Raw genomic sequence first — 18,461 nt, 5'->3', positions numbered from 1 at the left:
TTTCCTCCAAACATCCTGCACCACCAGCTCTCTTCCTACTTCTCCTTATAATATCCATCACCATTTGACACACTTTATGTTTTTATCATTTGTTTTTAAATATCATGTAAGCTAGAACCTAAGTCCCACCAGGACAGAGATGTGTCTGTTTCATTAACTGCTGTACCTTAGCACCTGAACAGTGCCTGGCTCCATCCCAGGACACTAGCACATAGTAGGCGCTCAAATACCTGCTAAAAAATTAGGATAAATGGTAAATAAAGATGGAAAAGAACAAGAGCCACCCAATGAAAAGGTAAGATCATCTACTGACTGACAGAACACATGTCACATTTTTGACAGTAAAGCACACAATTAAGAGCTGGAAAAACCTAAGTTAGAATACTGGCTGTACTCCCTAATAGTGTGAGCTTTGTCATAATGAGCCTTAGTTTCCACAAGTGAAAATGATGTACTATGTAGCTTACAAAACTACTGCAAAAATTACTAAGGAAAATATGTACACCTTATTTATTAACACACGAAAAACAGTATAAGCACCCAGTAGTTACAGCTTTTTTTTTTTTTTTAAGATTTTATTTATTTGACAGAGAGAGATCACAAGTAGGCAGAGAGGCAGGCAGAGAGAGAGAGAGGAGGAAGCAGGCTCCCTGCTGAGTAGAGAGCCCGATGCAGGACTCGATCCCAGGACCCCGAGATCATGACCTGAGCCGAAGGCAGCGGCTTAATCCACTGAGCCACCCAGCTTTTTAAGCTAACTTCCAGTTTTAAAAGAATTAACAACTATCAGAGCACCTGGGTGGCTCAGTCAAGTGTCTGCCCTCAGCTTAGGTCATGATTTCAGGGTCTTGGGATCGAGCCCTGCGTTGGGCTCCCTGGCTAAGCAAGGAGTCAGCTTCTCTTTCTCTCTCTGGCACATCCCCTACCCACCCTGTGCCCTCTGTCTCAAAAAGTTCAATAAAGTCTTAAAAAAAAAAAAAGAATTAAATTAACAAGTATCAACTGATTAAGGTAATTCAGTTTCAGAAACAGTACTAGGACAAAAATACATAGCTTTCTTATTTTCTACATTCTAATTTCTTTGTATCTAAATAAATGTGAAGGAATACTCTAAATAAAAAATGTTTTACCTTTATATGATACTTTACAGATTACTAAAACATACACATTCTTAATCTCATTTTACCACGTAACAATTCTAAAAGGTAGACAGAATAAGGATTTTTATCCCATTTTAATAAGATAATATACATACATGGATCCTGGTATAGGTAGGCACTAGTTATTTCCTTCTTTTAAACAAGTGACAACCTGGACCCTAGCATATCTAGTTACCAACAGGACCAGATTGGTGAGTCAAGTTCAAGGATGTTTCCTTCTCTATCACCTTTAAAAAGTCAGTAAGTCACTTAAAATGATAGGTGATTTTGTTTACGCAGCCTCCAGCATCAAACCCAAAAGTTCAACTGTTAAGTTTTTCAGAACTTCTTTTACTACTCTTACCCTTATTAACATATAAAAGATCCTTAGAGATTTTCTGATTGAAGATTAGGCTCATGGGGGAACCTAGCTGGCTTAGTAAGTAGACAGGGTTGGTCAGGGTCGTGAGTTTGAGCCCCATGTTGGGCACAGAAATTTAATAAAAAATTATTTTAAAAAGGGGTGCCTGGGGACACCTGGATGGCTCAGTCAGTTAAGTGCCTGCCTTCAGCATGGGTCATGATCTCAGGGTCCTGGGTTTGAATCCCACATCAGGCTCCCTGCTCAGTGGAGAGTCTGCTTCTCCCTCTGCTGCAGCGCCCCCTGCTTGTGCATTCTCTCTCTTCTGACAAATAAATAAAAACGCTAAAAAAAAAAAAAAAAAAAAATGAAGGGAGGGCACCTGGGTGGCTTAGTGGGTTAAAGTCTCTGCCTTCTGCTCAGGTCATGATCTCAGGGTCCTGGGATCGAGCTCCACATTGGGCTCCCTGCTCAGCGGACAGCCTGCTTCTCCCTCATTCTGCTTGCCACTCTGCCTATTTGTGCACTTTCTATTTCTGTCAAATAAATAAAATCTTTTAGAAATTTTTTAAAAAATTAAAAATTTAAAAATTACAAAATAAAAAGGGGCACCTGAGTAACTCAGTGAACTGAGCAACCACCTCTTGATTTTGGCTCAAGTCATGATCTCAGGGTTATGGGATTGAGTCCTGAGTCACGTTCCATGTTGGGCAATGAGTTAGCCTGGAATTCTCTCTCCCCCTTTCCCTCTGCCTGCTGCTCCCCCAGCTAGTACGCTCTCTCTCAAATAAATCTTTTTTTTTTCCCCGATGGGTAGTTTATTTTATTCTTTTGTTGGACTGATCCTTTTTTAAAAATTAACATATAATGTATTATTTGTTTCAGGGGTACAAGTCTGAAACTCATCAGCCTTACACAATTCACAGCGCTCACCGTAACAGATACCCTCCCCAATGCCCATCACCCCACCTCCCCATCCTTCCCATCCTCCTCCCCTCCAGCAACCCTCAGTTGGTTTCCTGAGACTAAAGAGTCTTTTACGGTTTTTCTCCCTTCCTGATCCCACCTTGTTTCTTTTTTCCCCTCCCTTCCCCCCCACAAAGCCCCATCCTGCCTCTAAATTCCTCATATCAGAGAGATCATATGATAATTGTCTTTCTCTGATTGACTTAATTCACTTAGCATGATACCCTCTGGTTCCATCCATGTTGTTGCAAATAGCAAGATTCTGTGGTTTTGATGGCTGCATAGTATTCCATTGTATATATATATACCACATCATCTTTATCCGTTCATCTGTTGATGGACAGATAGGTTCTTTCCATAGTTTTGCTATTGTGGACATTGCTGCGATAAACATTCGGGTGCACGTGCCCCTTCAGATCACTACATTTGTATCTTTAGGGCAAATACCCAGTAGGATAGTTGCTGGGTCATAGGGTAGGTAGCCCTATTTTCAACGCAAATAAATCTTTTCAAAATAATTTTTTAAAAAGAAAGAAAATTAGTCTCATGATATCAAAACTCTTTACAAACTTTTAGCCTAAATTTACTGTTCTGTGCCCTAAGTGACAATTTATACTTAACTATACTTCTGCAAAGATCATGGCAAATAATGCACCTCAGTCTTGTCAAAAGAAGATCATGTTCATTCTCAATCTCCTCTTTCTTAGAGACCCAGCTAATGGGGAGTAAAATGGAAAGGAAATGGGGCACTTGGGTGGCCCAGTCAGTAAAGCATCTGCCTTTGGCTCAGATCATAATCCCAGGGTCCTGGAATCAAGTCCCACATCTGGCTTTCTGCTCAGTGGGAAGTCTACTTTTCTCTCTCTCTCCCTCCATCTGCCCTCCCCACTGCTTGTTCTCTTTCTCTCAAATAAATAAAATCTTTAAAAAAAGAAGAAAAGAACTGCCCATGATAAAGTTTCTTTTGATAGTCCTTCAATAGCAGTGGGCTCCTGGGCAATCAGTGTTTACTTTTTAAAAACTCGTTTTTTGGACAAAGTACTATCAGATACTAACATTTAGAGGAGTAATATAAACAGCAAACTTGCAGTGACATGAATTTGCTTATGTGCAATTAGTAGAAGCAAAAATCACCTCCCAATAAGTGACCTACCTAACTCAATAAAAGAGGTGTGAGTGATACTTGTAATTGAACTTGACATGCTTGAGACAAAATGTGCTAGTTCCCAGCCACTATTCCAGGGCTCTAATTCATCTTTATTTCCTTGAAACTCTTTCCTCCCAAAGTAATATTAACCGCCTCCACACCACTTTCATGAGGACACTCCAGTCGAAGAGAAGTCTCTCTCTCAAAAATCTGGCTCCTCCATCTCTCACCAACCCTTATCGAACCTCCTCTTTTTAAAACTTAATTTAAAGCCTCATCTGTGGGGGCACCTGGTGGCTCAAGTCAGTTGAGCATCTGCCTTCGGTTCAGGTCATGCTCTCAGGAGTCCTGCGACTGAACTCCATGTTGGGCTCCCTGCTCAGCAGGGAGTCTGCTTCTTTCTATCCCTCTACCCCTCCACCTACTCCTTCTCTCTCATGTGCTAATAAAGAAAGTCTTTAAAAACACACACATGCGCGCGCGCACACACACACACACACACACACACACAAAACACCTCATCTGTGGCCCTGAGTATTTTACTCTCTGAGTCATTTTTTTAAAACTTTTTTTAAAAAAAGATTTTATTTATTTATCTGACACAGAGAGATCACAAATAGGCAGAGAGGCAGGCGGGGGGGAGGGGAAGCAGGCTCCCTGCTGAGGACCCAGGACCCTGGGATCACGACCTGAGCCAAAGGCAGAGGCTTTAACCCACTGAGCCGCCCAGGGAGAGAGAGAATCTTAAGCAGGCTCCATGCCCAGCACGGAGCCCGACGAGATCACGACCTAAACTGAAATCAAGAGCCAGACACTCAACCAAATGAGCCGCCCAGGTGCCCCTGTGTTTTCCTTTCTATTTTGTATTAAGTGTCTGACATGTGCCAGGCACTATGTATAATGTTATGGTGAGGAATAATAGGTAATCTTTACCTAGGATAGGCTTACAGTGGTACAGAAAATGGACAGATGAGCAGGAAATTATAATATAGTGCTTGGTATAATAGAGGTATGCAAAGGATGTTGTGAGAATACACAGGACAGTTCTGCTACATGTATTCATGACCATCTCAAAATCAATTTCATGTAAACCTCTGTCAACCACACAAACACATTCTTTCTTCCTCATAGGTTCCTTATCCTGGTTAACAACTACTGATCCAAGACAGAGATGTTCTCCCCTGGAACACTAATAGATTTTGGTTCTAAAACACCCCAATCTTATTCTCCGACATGCTTCATGTCACTGACTCATGAGTACCCTATTCTCTTTCAACTAAAACATAAATTTCCTTTCCTAGACTCTCCCTATGGGGCTCCTGGGTGGCTCAGTTGGCTAAGCAACTGGCTTCAGCTCAGGTCATGATCCCAGGGTCCTGGGATCGAGCCACACATCAGGCTTCTTACTCAGCAGGGAACCTGCTTCTCCCTCTCCCTGCTACTCCGCCTGCTTGTGCGCTCTCTCTTTCTCTCTCTCTGTCAAAATAATAATAATAATAATAATCTACACTTTTCCTAGTCATTGATTATCAAGTATCTAAAATTTAGATCTGATCATATATCCCACCCTTTCCTCAAAACCTTTGACTGCCCCTGACTGAAAACAGAATAAAACCCCAACTCTCATTAGTCTTCAAAACAGGGAAACAGTCTATCATTCTAGTCTTATCTCCTTCTATCTAACCAGAAATGCACCAAATATGTCATACATTTTTATGCTTTCAAGCCTTTGCCCATGTTGTTTGCTAATCTAGGAACAGGTCTCCATTTCCCCAGGTAGTTCTTCTCCCTCACCAGCAATCTTATGTTACAATCAAATATCCAAACTCCCCCTTTCCTTTCTGCAATATTCATTATTTCTCTCAAGGGCTCCCTAAGGCTTTTGCTTGCTTTTTAATTCTATCACAAAATTATAGCATTTATCACACAGTAGAATAATATTATACCTCTTCCCTACTCCAACACATTGGTTGATCATTTTATTCCAGAAACAATTACTAAATAAAAACCACTACAGTAAACACTGGGAATACAATGAGCACAGACAGTCCCTGTGAACTATTTGTGGACTGGGATCTTGGGTTTTATTCGTATTATCTTTATATCCTTGTTTACTAACAGCCTTACATAAATTTGGTTGAATAATACTCTTTAATCAGTGTTTAACTGGTAGGAGGACAGATGACAAATATGCTACACTACATACATGTGACTTGGGGATATGGATATGGATGGCAACTAGAATGAAGAGACTCAAAAAGACTATCTTTGAGTGTGCCTCGCTGACTCTTCATCAAGTTCCCAACTGTCAAACTCAAAACCAGTTAACACTGAGTCAAAAAATAGATCTTAGATTGCCTTCGGACCAAAACACTCATCACTTCCTTCACAATACCCATCATTTTTGTTGCTCAATCAGCGAGCAAACTGAGTACAGCTTTAGGGAATCTTAAAGGGGATACTTAAGTTATCTTGCTAAATATAAAGAAACAGTAATACTTATTAGTTCCTACTACCAATTATATGGCCAACACGGTACTAAAAAGCTATATAAGCATTATTTCTAATGTTCACATAAACTTGAACAGATACTGACTTCTTATAACGAACTCAGTAGACTCAAGCTGAGACAGGTTCCATAACCTGCTTAAGTTCACGCATAAAACTGTAGGCACCTCTGTCCTTTTCTGGAATGCAGCTCTTCTCCTTGGTGTCCTTATCTCCATTATCTCCCCATTCTAATCCATTCTCTATGTTAGGTACCAGTTGTATCTATCTAAAACACGGATAAGGTTACTCTCTGTTCAGAAAAAGACAAAACAGGAAGGAAGAGAATCAAATCTCAAAGATGCTGTAACAGGCTAATTTCTCTGGGTCTGTAGCACTTTAAAATTAAACAGCATACTAAGAAGTTATTATTATTTTTTTAATCACACTATGTTAATCTCAGCTTTTTTCTTTTTTCCTTGGCTCAGATGTTTTCCTGCACTAGTTTTCACATGAGTTTCTCACAGCCTAGCCCTGGGAAGGGTGGGACAAATTTAACAAAACTCAATGGAAAATCATCCCTTCTTTATAAAAATAAATTCCTTTCCACCACTAGTAATTGCTAAACAATAGATGTGTCTTTCTTGAAGTCTAACTCTGAATTTGGAGGCTGTTTCTTTGAATTATTCTAGTCAGCTAAGAGAACCATATTAATTTAAGCCTTCTGAATAATTTCAACTTAGCTTAGAAAGCCAGAAACAAAAGAAAACAAAACAATCATTTGGGCCTACAGCAAGTAAAAGCAAGAAAAACCAGGTTATCTAAAAGTCATCATCAGGCAAATTTTAACCTGCAATTCACTTCCTTCAACTATAAAGTGATTGTTTTAGTTCAATTCCAGAAAAATTTAAAAGGATAATTTAATTATAGGAATATAGAAATTTGTAAGACAGAAGGGTTTACATTTAATTTTAAAAAAGATTTTAAAGTTTTAATCTTGTTAAATTGTGGCTAAATATATATTACTATTTTACCCATTTTTAAGTGTACATTTTGTGGCATTAAGTACATTCACATTATTGTGCAACTATCACCACCATCCACCTCTAGAACTCTTTTATCTTCCCCAACTGAAAGTCTATATCCATTAAATACTAACTCCCATTCCTCCAGGCAACAAACACACTATTCTTTCTCTATGAATTTGACCATTTCAGGTACCTCATAAAAATAGCAGAATCACATAATATTTGTCCTTTTGTGGCTGGCTTATTTCATTTGGTATAATGTCTTCAGAGTTCACCTATGTTATAGCATGTGTCCTAATTTCCTTTCTATTTAAGACTGAGTAATATACTATGGAGTATATATACTAAATTTTGTTTATCCATTTGTTGTTCGATACAATTTTTTTTCCTTAAAGATTTATTTATTTCAGGGAAGGGGGGGCCCAATGCAGGGCTCCATCCCAAGACCCTGAGATCATGACCTTAGCTGAAATCAAGAGTCAGATGCCCAACTAACTGAGCCACCCAGGCGTCCTGGTTATACAAGTTTTTAAAGCCCAACTGTTAACATTTTAGGATCTTTAAGGTAAAACTCACAAAATTAGTAAAGGGCCCTAAGAAGACAACTAGTGTTTCCAGAGTTACTTTTCACTTTGTCATGAGTAACAAAGCTTTAGTAAAGTTAATAGTCTGGTACAATATTTTAAAAAAAATTAACTCCTTGGTCCTTCCTGATGTGACTTAAACAATGTTGTAGCTTCAGTTTTCTCTTATGAGAAAAAAGAGGAATGAACATTTCTATTCTTTCTTCATTGGGAGTAATCAGGAAGAGGGTGGGGAGATGCCAGGTGCTGTCCAATCTTAACCCATGATGTAAGCATAATCAGTTCCATTTCTGTAAATGAAGAAACGGCATCTCAGAGGTATTAAGTAGCTTACCTTTAGTCACACAGTAAGTACAAGACTTGGGATATCTGTGTATTTCTGATTCCAATGTTCACACTCACCCCCTATATCTGACACCTCAAGATGAAGGGTACAGGAGGTTAAGAGTGGAAGAAATGGACATAAAATAATTCATTTAACTCTGAGTTGATTATCTGAATGCAGTACTGCTGACAGCTAAAAGGGGGGAAAATGTAGGTGGTTTCCCTATGTTCCTATGGATATTTCAGGAAACACCACTTTAATTTTTTCCAGAACTCACGGTGTGATGACTTTATGCCACCTCAACACAGTATCTCCAAAACTAAAGATTTAAATTATTTGGATGCCATTTCCACAATAGAAACCTATTTCTGGGAACAATGAAAGTTAGCTCATTCAGAAAGTCAGATTATATCTGCCCTCCCTAGTATAGATTTGAAGGAAAAAAAAAAAAGTTTTCTCTTTTTCCTGAACAGATTCCTAAGGCATAATGATTTACATTAGTACTTTATATATCTGGAAGTATGAATTTTTAAAATTTATTTGAGAGAGACAGAAAGTGAGAGAGAGAGCGAGACAGATCACAGAGAGGGAGGAGAGGGAGAAACAGGCTCCCGCTGAGCAGGGAGCCCACAGTGGGGCTTGATCCCAGGACCACGGGATCACAACCTAAGCCGAAGGAAGATGCCCAATCAACTGAGCCAACCGGGCACCCTCTTTACTATAACCTCTTTTTTACTTTTAGGGAAAAGTGTGTATCCAAACCACAAATGGTTGGTGGATCCACACTTGTTTTCTGCACCTTCTGATATAAGATGGCCAGAATTACACAAGGTTGATGAACATAGGACAAGTGTGTTGAATAAGGGATGGGCAAACATTTATTACACATTTTCATCACAGTACTGGAATAGACACTGTGTGAGAATATTAAAAAATTCACAAATACTAAGTTCCATAGATGTTTTTAAACCTATCTGAAAAGATTGGTTCTCACAACCAAAAGCAAAAAATTTATAAAGATTTGTTTCTGCTAGGGAATAATTTTTGCAAAGAAGTATTAGCTTTTGAGGTTAGACAGATTTCAGATTTTTCTTCAATTCATAGAGAATTCAACAGGTAACTACAATAAGGATATAACCATTTCTCTTGTATAGATATATCAGATGTCTATTCACAGAAAATGGTGTGTCACAGCAAAAGAGATTTACATGACACGTTCCTACTCTTACATTGCCAGAATCCGTTCATCAGCATCCTCTGAGGGCATAAAACAGTTTATTACCTCTACAATAAAAAACATGAAAATGATTAACTCAAAGCTCTTCTCAGTAGTATTATACAAATCCCCAACATTTAATCCAATTTAGCCTTGCATGCTGTCTCTTAATACCCATGATGATATTTAAAATATGCTCCCCCCAAAAGATTCTGTATATCAATTCCTTTTTCTGATACAAGGGCCATCTTCAAAAAAAAAAGGGAAAATGAGATTATAACCACAGGTTGTTGGTTGTAATTTCCAAAATGTATAAATAAGGAAATATATGTATAATCTTTATATATTGTATATAAAATTATAAATATATAAAATTATATGTTACATATTTATAACTTTATATACTTTATACATAAAATATAAATTTTTATATTTATAATTTTAAATATAAATTATAATATACATTTTGTATACCTATAAGTATATATGAAATAATTGTTATATTTAATAAATTTTACATATTATATATAAAATAAATTTTTTAAATAGTCAAATTATTGTTAAAGCTTTAGAGTTAGTAACATTTTGTTAAAGTTACCACAGGCTCTAGTTTGCTAATGTACCTAAAGAAATAACAGATTTTAGCATGGAGAAAAACGTATTCCTACAAAGATTAATGGATTCCTAGGAGTGGTGATTTATAACATAAAAAGGTGATGCAACCTTAACTGGAGATCTGAAACAACCATGCGTGGACTCTTATGAGTGATGTGGACCTCCCAATCTGGCAGCACAACCATATATTTAAGAAGATACACCTCCTGCTTCAGAGGGCATGGTAGTATATACTATTTAACGTCAGGTATGAACTTAGAAATAAGGGCTTTATTTTTACATGTGATCCACAAAAAAAGGAATTTGGGGGAAAAGTTAGGCCTCATAAAACTCTACTATGCTGGAAAGGCAATCGTCAAGAGAGTCTCATTGATGACTACCTCAGAAATACTGGTTGCTTTTGAAAAGAGGGAAACTTCCAGGCTAAATTCTGTAACTAAAGTGTTCGTCATGACGTGCAAACTGTCATATTTGTTCAGTTTCTGTATAGGAAGAGAAACAAAGTTATTACGGTCAATAAGAGTGGTTTTAAGCTTAACCGTCTATCCAGTATTATTTTGACTTAAAAGTTTTCCAAAGAATCAATATCTCTCAGAAACAACGCAGCACAGAAGGTAGAGGGTGGGGGATGGACTGGGTAACCAATCTATGCAAAAAGGAAATAGCTGTTAGGTTGCTGCCCACCGACTTTGAGTCCTTGGCCTTGGATTTTCTTTCTGGGATCTAACTATGGAAAACCAATAAAACAAGGCAGTTGCATACAAAGTACCCAAATGTCATGCCAAACCCTTCTTTAAGTATGTTGGTTAAATCAGCACTTCGATATTTAAGTTCTAACTCTATGAAAGATTATTTATGAGTTCATTTACTCCACATGCTTGAGAAGTCTAATCATATCTGATTACACTGAAAACTACAAAGATATTATGGGTAGCCTACACCAGAACTTCAGCACACCACTGTCTATAAAGACACTCAACAGCAGCACTGATTTAAACTGATTATTTTCTGAAGCCTGTACTCAAAGATCACTTGTTTAATTACTGCAAAATGATGAGACCTTCAAAATAGGCTACACATTAGCTGGAAAGACGGTCAATAACAGTGACTTTTTAAAAAGAATTTGGGCTGGAAAGTTTAACTGGAAATACACTCAAAAGAAAATGACTTCTTCAAAGAATCTGGGCTGTAAAGTTGATATATATTTGGAGGAACTCATGTCTCTTCGTGTAGATAATGTGCACAATGCACTTCTTTCAATATGTAATGTAAAAGGTAGGAAACAGGTGTCTTCACTCTCACAGTGTCCCACTAAATTACTACTCAACTCAAATTAAGGACGTGTCAACAGCTAATAAAACACTATTCCAGTAAGACCAAAAAGCACAAAAGTTGTAGGTTAACTATCCAAACAAACATATGCCTTAACACCAATGACCTAACTTAATCAACAGTAAACTGGGTTATAAAACAGAAAAGAAGTACACTACAACATACCAATAGTTCAATTTTAATTAGGAATTTGAGTTAACCTGTATTCAAGCTACATGTAAATTTTAAATGTTACTAGTAAATACAAAACAGTCATGGATACAAATCTAATACGATCTGAGATCGATAAAGGAAGAACATAAAGAACGCTTTACCATATTATTAGTTTTTATAAGTAAACTCTACTTAAAAACCTTCAATATATATTAAAATAGCACCTTATACACGTTGAATTGAGGCCAACAGGTCCTTCATTTAAAAGAAGTTTAATGTGTACTTCCTTGGCATTTAACTTTTTTTCAACTTTTCAAACATCAGTTTAATGTGATAAACACAGTGCAATTCACCCTCCATTGTTTTCTTTTTAAATAAACAAAGCAGCTAGAAACAGAAACATTACACTATTCCAGGCACATGTACGGGAACACAGGTGTTTATACGGATGAAAAAAAATCAAATGAATGGTGAAACCATGCCCGATAGTTTTTTTCCCCCTACTAATAAAAACCACAAAAGCCAAAAGATTTCAAATTCAAGTTGGAACACGATTTTAAACTAACGAAGCACTAGTAGCATGATCACTTAACACGGTCTTCTAGCACTTTTGCTTCCACGATAAAGGAGTCTCCGAGAAAGCTTAAATACGGAGATGCCTGTAAAACAGGTGCAGATGCTAACAGTCGTTAGAAGAGCAGGGACCAAAGTAGTACTAGGCAATGGACAGCGAACTCTTACTAGTCTGGGGTTATCCTCTGGCTCAACACCTGAAAAACCCTAAGGGTTGCTGAGAACCAAGACGCAGCAACAAGGTATTGGGAGCAGATACTTAAAGGACATGGGGAGAGCGAGACACTTGAACCGCAGGTGGGAAAATGAGACAGAAAGATCAGTACAAGTTGGCAGGCCAGCAGTAAAAGAAAGCAAGTCTTTCAAATTTGGCGCAGCCCACGAAGCTAGCTTGAGGCCCAAGCCAGCTGAAGTCCTCATCAACTGGTAAGAGGGAGAAACTGAGGCGGAGGGAGCAGCCAGATTCCCAAACAGGACCTGGCCCCAAATTTGAAAGTCGAGAGACAATCCGGCTTTGCCTGTGGGTCAGAGGGACTGCAGCAAGCCCAGGACTCGGTAGACAGACACCCACCCAGACAGGGGGAACCGGTTTGGGCAGGGGCTGCGAAAATGCTCCCGCCTGCGCATGCGCCCTCTCCCCTCCGCCACAGCTTCCCCCTCCCCCCAATCACGGCTCCCCTCAGAACCCGGCTCGTCGAGGGAGGTGAGCGCAGTCTGGCCGGCCCAGCCCCGCGGGATGAGAACACAGCCGGGCCCCCAGCAGGGACTGTCACAGGTTCCCCCGGGCTTGGTGGATAGGAGGATGGGAGGAGGAGGGGAAACGCGGCCCTACCCGACCCGCCGTCTCCTCCTCCGCCGCCCGCCGTTCGCCGTCCCGGAGGCTCCGCCGCCTGGGCCTCCCCAGCCGCCCTGCCCCCGCCCTCCCCGCCCCCTACTCACGTGAGAACAGCTTCTTCCGCCCTCCGCCCCGCCTCCCGCCCCGCCTCATAGGCCTGCGGAGAAGCCGAACAGCCCCATTGGCCCAGCAGCAGGCGGCGAGGGCGTACTTCCTTTCCTCGAAGCTCCACCTGGGCTTTTTACCCTGCCACGGGAGTCCGCGCCTGCGCCGAGTCTGCACTCCTGAAGGTGGGCTAACGCTGTGCTGTGTGTTTGGACTCGGTCGGGCCGCGGCTGTGACTGCTTCAGGGACTGGAAGCAGGATGACAGGGGACGGGGGAATCAGGCTAGCTAGCACCTGTTAGCGCCTGAAAGGAGGTATCCATGCAAAGACTACTAGTGCTGCAGCAAGAAACCTGCTCACCTTTCACGTTCAAGTGCTGCTTCAAAAGCAGCCTTAACAACGTTACTCGACTCACTTGGCCTTTATTGAAGGCGTGCATTGTGATAGGTCCTTTTATAGGTATCTCATTTGGCCTTACCACAAAATCGAGAATGTTCGATTTTTCTCATTTTATAAAGGAGTCCAGCCTAAGTAACAATTCAGTCCAAAAGCCAAAAATGTTTGCCTCAAGTCCATGGGCCACTGGCAGCAACACAGTTGCCTTGAGGTACTTGAGACACAAAGAACAGACCAGAAATAAACAAGTTTGTTTCAGTGTCACCTGAAGAGGGGCTGAAATTTTATCTTAAAATCATTCAAAAGTAGGGCACCTGGCTGGCTCACTCCTAGAGAATGTGACTCTTGATCTCGGGGTTGTGAGCTCAAGCCCCACGTTGGGTTTAGAGGTTATTTAAAAATCTTTAAAAAAAAAATTAAAAAGTGATCTATAGAGCAAAAGTAATAAGATGAGATTTAAAGTCCTGAATAACTTTACAATGTAGCTGGTAACAGAAACAATGGCTACTAAAGGTGCTAGTAAGTTATGACAACTTATAAAACATACAGCCTTACTCTTCCTTTTTCTTTATTAAAATAGCCTATGCTCTTTTCCTGGTGAATGAGTCATGTAATGTTTTCCTGTGGATAATGTATCCAGACCAACCAGAGAAAACACAAAAATGTTGTGCTCTGTTGCAGTCCTCTATGTGACTTGTCTACTATTACAATAGACTTGGCTGCACTCCCGCAGGAAAATAGCTTTGTTCTTTTTCTCCTTATACAGTTACATAATAATACACACCCATTTTAAAGTAGTTATTTCAAATAATAGATGCAATATTAGGAAATCTTCTGAAGTCTTGAAGCATTTTAATATTTTGTTGACTATACATTCGTGTATTCTTTGATTCACTATGTATACCCCAAATATATATGTAAATCTTAATATAAGCTTTTTAAATAAAATTTTATTACAGATTCAGTACAGTATGCCTTGGAGAATAGAAAACAGAGACAAGCTACAGTAACAAATAAAACATCACATTCCCACCACCAATGTTAATACCGTAATGCAGATCCTTGTGTGCCAACATAGTTTTTCAGAATGAGATCACGTGGTTTAGCAATCTGCTTTATTCAATTAACAATATCCACCTTATCATTTCAGTATATTTTCCCCACATCCAATTCCTAGATCACATCCAATTCCTAGATCACATCCAATTCTCTTTCAACCTAAATATACTTTTACAGTTGGCTTTCCCAAATCATGTAATATTTCAATTGTTTGCCTCTTATCTATTATCTACTATAGTCAAATACCTTGTTGGCTGAAATATATTTTTTTAAAGCTAGTTTTCCTAAATCAGTATCCAATCCAGGGCCACACACTACATCTGGTTGTTCTATCCCTTAAGTATATTTTTACTCTAGCACTTAAGAAAAATACTAAGATACAGGTTTACTGAAGAAATCAGGCCACTTGAGTGCAAAATTTCCCATTCTCTGGATTTGAATGATTGCTTCCCTAAGAGGTTATTGAATTCGTTCCTCTAGACCTGGTATTTCCTGGAAACTAGAAGTTCTGTTTCAAGGCTCAGTAGATTAATGTGGTGAGTTAGAGCCAGAATGGGAAAATCCATGAATGCTAAAATGAAAAGGAAAAAAAAAAAGGAAATTCAATCTATACATCCATGGATGCCCTCAGACGTTTTTAAGGACAGTGCCAATTTCAGATTTGGATTTTCTAAAAGACCATTCTGGCAGAAGTAGAAAAGGCAAAACAGGGTAAATGGAACAGTTTAGAGGCCACCTAAGATCAGAAAGATTTGGATTAAGGCAGAACAAAGGGGATGGGGTTGGAGGGAACAGGGTTCAAGAGATATTTGAAAAAGAAATATATTCAAGCTTGCTGATCTTCTGCCTGCTCAAACCTGATTTTGAGCCCTTCTAGTGAATTTGTCATTTCTGCTATTGTACTTTTTAACTTCAGAATTTTATTTTGGTTCCTTTCATAATTTCTATATCTTTAATACTATTTCCATTTTTTTCTCATAGCTTTTCTGACTTCATCTATGTTTCCTTTTAGCTCAGTGATCAACTTCCAGACAGTTGGTTTAAAGTCTTTGTCTAGTAAGTCAGATGTCTCCTCTTCCTCAGGGATGGTTTCTGTTGATTTATTTCATTCCTCTGAACAGGCCATACTTTCCTATTTATATGCCTTTTGATTTTTTTTTTTTTGCCAAAAAATGGACATTTGAATGTTATAATGTGATAAATGTGGAAATAAGATTCTCCCCCATCCTAGGGATTGTTGGTTCTGGGGTTTTTTTTTGTTGTTTGTTTTTATTGTTGAAGGTTATCTCTGTACCAGGGATCAGGATCAGCCTAAGGTAAAAGGTCAATATCTTCTCAGTTCTTTTCTGAGCCTTCATCTTTCCCTGGTTATACACATTGGCTTTCTAATTTTCCCTATGTAAGTGGTTGCTTCTGAATGTCCTAATCCTAATCCTTAAATGTCTGACTCCCAAATGGGGTAAAAGGGAAAACAAACACACAAAACAGAAGCTGTTCCTTCAAATCCCATAGAACCCAGCTCAGCCTATGGAGGTTGAAACAAAGGCAGCCACTCTGCGCCTGAATCTCAGAACTCAAAAGGAGCAATAAGCAATCAAAATACAGAACCCAGGTATTTGGTGAACAAGATTCTTATTTCCCACCACAGCTCCAGCAAGTCACACCAGAATGTGAACATAGTTGCTGGCCACAGGGCTGAAGGGTAGGAAACAGGGGGGTGTTATCATTCTAGAGGCTGACATTGACTGAAACTAACCTCAATTTACCAACCAAACTTTCTCCTGGAAGATGCAAGAATTCAAATAGACTCCAGAGTTCCAAAATAGTTACTTCAGTTTCTGCCAGTACAACTGTTGTCTAGGTAGAGAGACGGATTCCTTGTGCTTCCTACTACATCTGAGGAACAGAAAGAAAAGAAGAAATGTGAATAGTGAATAGAGTCTAAGGGATCTGTGGGACACTATCAAGAGAAACGTACCACTGTGGGAATCCCAGAAGAAGAGAGAAAGGGGAGAAAGAATAATCATCAGAGGCGCCACTGTTACGCTGAAAAAAATAAATTAATTAAAAAAAAATCAGAGGCGCCTGGGTGGCTCAGTTGGTTAAGGGTCTAACTCTTCATTTCTGCTCAGGTCACGATCTCAGGATCCTGGGATTGAGCCTTACATAGGGCTCCACACTCAGCACATAGTCTGCTTGAGATTCTCTCTATCCCCCTGCTTTTCCCTCCTTTCCTGCACTTGGTGCACAGTGTCTCTCTTTCTCTAAGATAAATGAATAAATCTTTTTTTTAATGTATCAAAAAAGGAAACATCAAGTTTAATTTAAAAGAAAAACAAATCCAGAAATTGTCTGAGAAAACAACAGAACAAATTAATTCCTGAAAAGAGTTCTGCATCTTGGCAATCACATTTATTGAAAGCATTGGGAAAAAAATTAAAATGCCCGTTAGCTTAAGAATTTTTTTTTAAAGATTTTATTTGTTTATTTGACACAGAGAGAGAGATCACAAGTAGGCAGAGAGGCAGGCAGAGAGAGAGAGGGGGAAGCAGGCTCCCTGCTGAGCAGAGAGCCCGATGCGGGGCTTGATCCCAGGATGCTGGGATCATGACCTGAGCCAAAGGCAGAGGCTTAACCCACCGAGCCACCCAGGTGCCCCAATAGCTTAGGAATTTTTTTTTTAAAGATTTATTTATTTATTTGATAGACAGAGATTACAAGTAGGCAGAAGAGATAGGCAGAGAGAGAGGAGAAAGCAGGCTCCCTGTCGAGCAGAGAGCCTGATGTGGGGCTCGATCCCAGGACCCTGGGACCATGATCTGAGCCGAAAGCAAAGGCTTTAAAACACCCAGGTGCCCCGTTAGCTTAAGAATTTTTGAGTTATCTGTAAATCAACTCATTTCAGGAGTGGAAGAATCCTTGGTCACTTCTTAATATCAAAATTTACACAGGTTTCTCTTTTGAATGTCTTCTACATTTAAAGAGGCAATCATACAAAAACTCCTATATTTCAGACACGATAAACTACTTTGTTTCAGCCAACTCTTAATGGAGAAGCAACTAGTAAAACACCATCCCCAGACAAAAAGCATCGGAATATTCCAGTTTTTTGATTTACATATCTCTTCATATGTTTCCTCATCAATTTCTATAGTAGTCACAGTTTCTTCCACATCTCCCAATATCATATTTAAATGCTGATCATAAGCGTGTAATCTGCCTCAAAGCTCTCTATCATTTCTCATTTTCACATAAATTCGCTCATCCAGGCTGAGACTGATGAGATCCAGGGGCTCTTCTACAGCGTTGGTGGTTTGTTGCTGGTCCACGTCGTCCGCCATGTTTCAAACCCTGCGCCCTTTCCCCAAATGAATAAATCTTAAAAAAAAAAAAAAGAATCAAACTGTACAAAGCCAAAGAAAAGAGAGACTCTTGAAAGCAGCAAAAGAGAAGTGATTCTTCACATACAAAGAAGCCTCAATAAGATTATCACCCAAATTCTCATCATAAACCTTGGAGGCCAGAAAGCAGTAGGTTCATTATAATCAATGTGCTGAAAGGAAAAAAAAAAAACAAAAAACAAAAAGCAAAAAAAAACTTGATAAAGAATTCTGTATCTGGCAAAACTGTGCTTCAGAAATGAGGGAGGGGCGCCTGGGTGGCTCACTGGGTGAAGGCTCTGCCTCCGGCTCAGGTCATGATCTCAGGGTTCTGGAATTGAGCCCCATATCTGGCTCTCTGCTCAGCAGGAAGTCTGCTTCCTCCTCTCTGCTTGCTTCTCTGCCTACTTGTGATCTCTGTCTGTCAAATAAATAAATTCTTTTAAAAATCTTTTAAAAAAATCTTTAAAAAAACGAGGGAGAAATTAAAATAATCTGATTTTTAAAAAGCTAAGGGAGTTTGCCAATAAACCTGGCCATCAGAAGTGCTATAGGCAATCCTTCAGGTTGAAATGAAAGGATGCTCAACGGTAACTTGAAGCCATATGAAGAAATAAAGATCTCTAGTAAAGATAAATGTGTGGGGAATTATAAAAGTAAGTATTATTATAATTACAATTTGTAACTCCCCTTTTTATTTCCTTTTTGATTTAAAAGACAAGTGCATTAGGATATTAATCTATGTTATTGGGCAGAGAAT

The 18,461-nt window shown here is 39.2% G+C and overlaps 2 protein-coding genes and 1 pseudogene across 4 annotated transcripts in view; all 3 read right to left on the bottom strand.

Moving 5' to 3' along the window:
• The window catches only part of RABGAP1 (RAB GTPase activating protein 1), a 154,317-nt gene extending 141,490 nt beyond the window's left edge, over positions 1-12,827 (bottom strand). For 2 of the 3 annotated variants that reach the window (XR_006607426.1, XM_045082362.1), the window contains exon 1: positions 12,759-12,821. The gene's annotated coding sequence lies outside the window, so the exon portion shown is untranslated. Of the gene's footprint in view, positions 1-12,758 lie in introns of all 3 variants that reach the window. The other variant, XM_004757356.3, reaches the window with a different exon arrangement.
• Positions 12,828-14,192: 1,365 nt separating this feature from the next.
• Positions 14,193-18,461, bottom strand: part of LOC123392822 (serine/arginine repetitive matrix protein 2-like) — a 9,330-nt gene continuing 5,061 nt past the window's right edge. Inside the window, exon 3 of the mRNA XM_045082914.1 lies at positions 14,193-16,217. Within this exon, the coding sequence (XP_044938849.1) occupies positions 16,153-16,217 (65 nt within the window). The 3' untranslated portion in view covers positions 14,193-16,152. The remainder of the gene's footprint in view (positions 16,218-18,461) is intronic.
• Positions 17,064-18,085, bottom strand: LOC123392778 (annotated as a pseudogene).

The sequence above is a fragment of the Mustela putorius genome, unplaced genomic scaffold (genome assembly GCF_011764305.1).
Source record: "Mustela putorius furo isolate JIRA1106 unplaced genomic scaffold, ASM1176430v1.1 tig00000596_pilon_pilon_pilon, whole genome shotgun sequence".
Lineage (NCBI taxonomy): Eukaryota > Metazoa > Chordata > Mammalia > Carnivora > Mustelidae > Mustela > Mustela putorius.
This window is presented reverse-complemented; position numbering and strand designations above follow the sequence as displayed.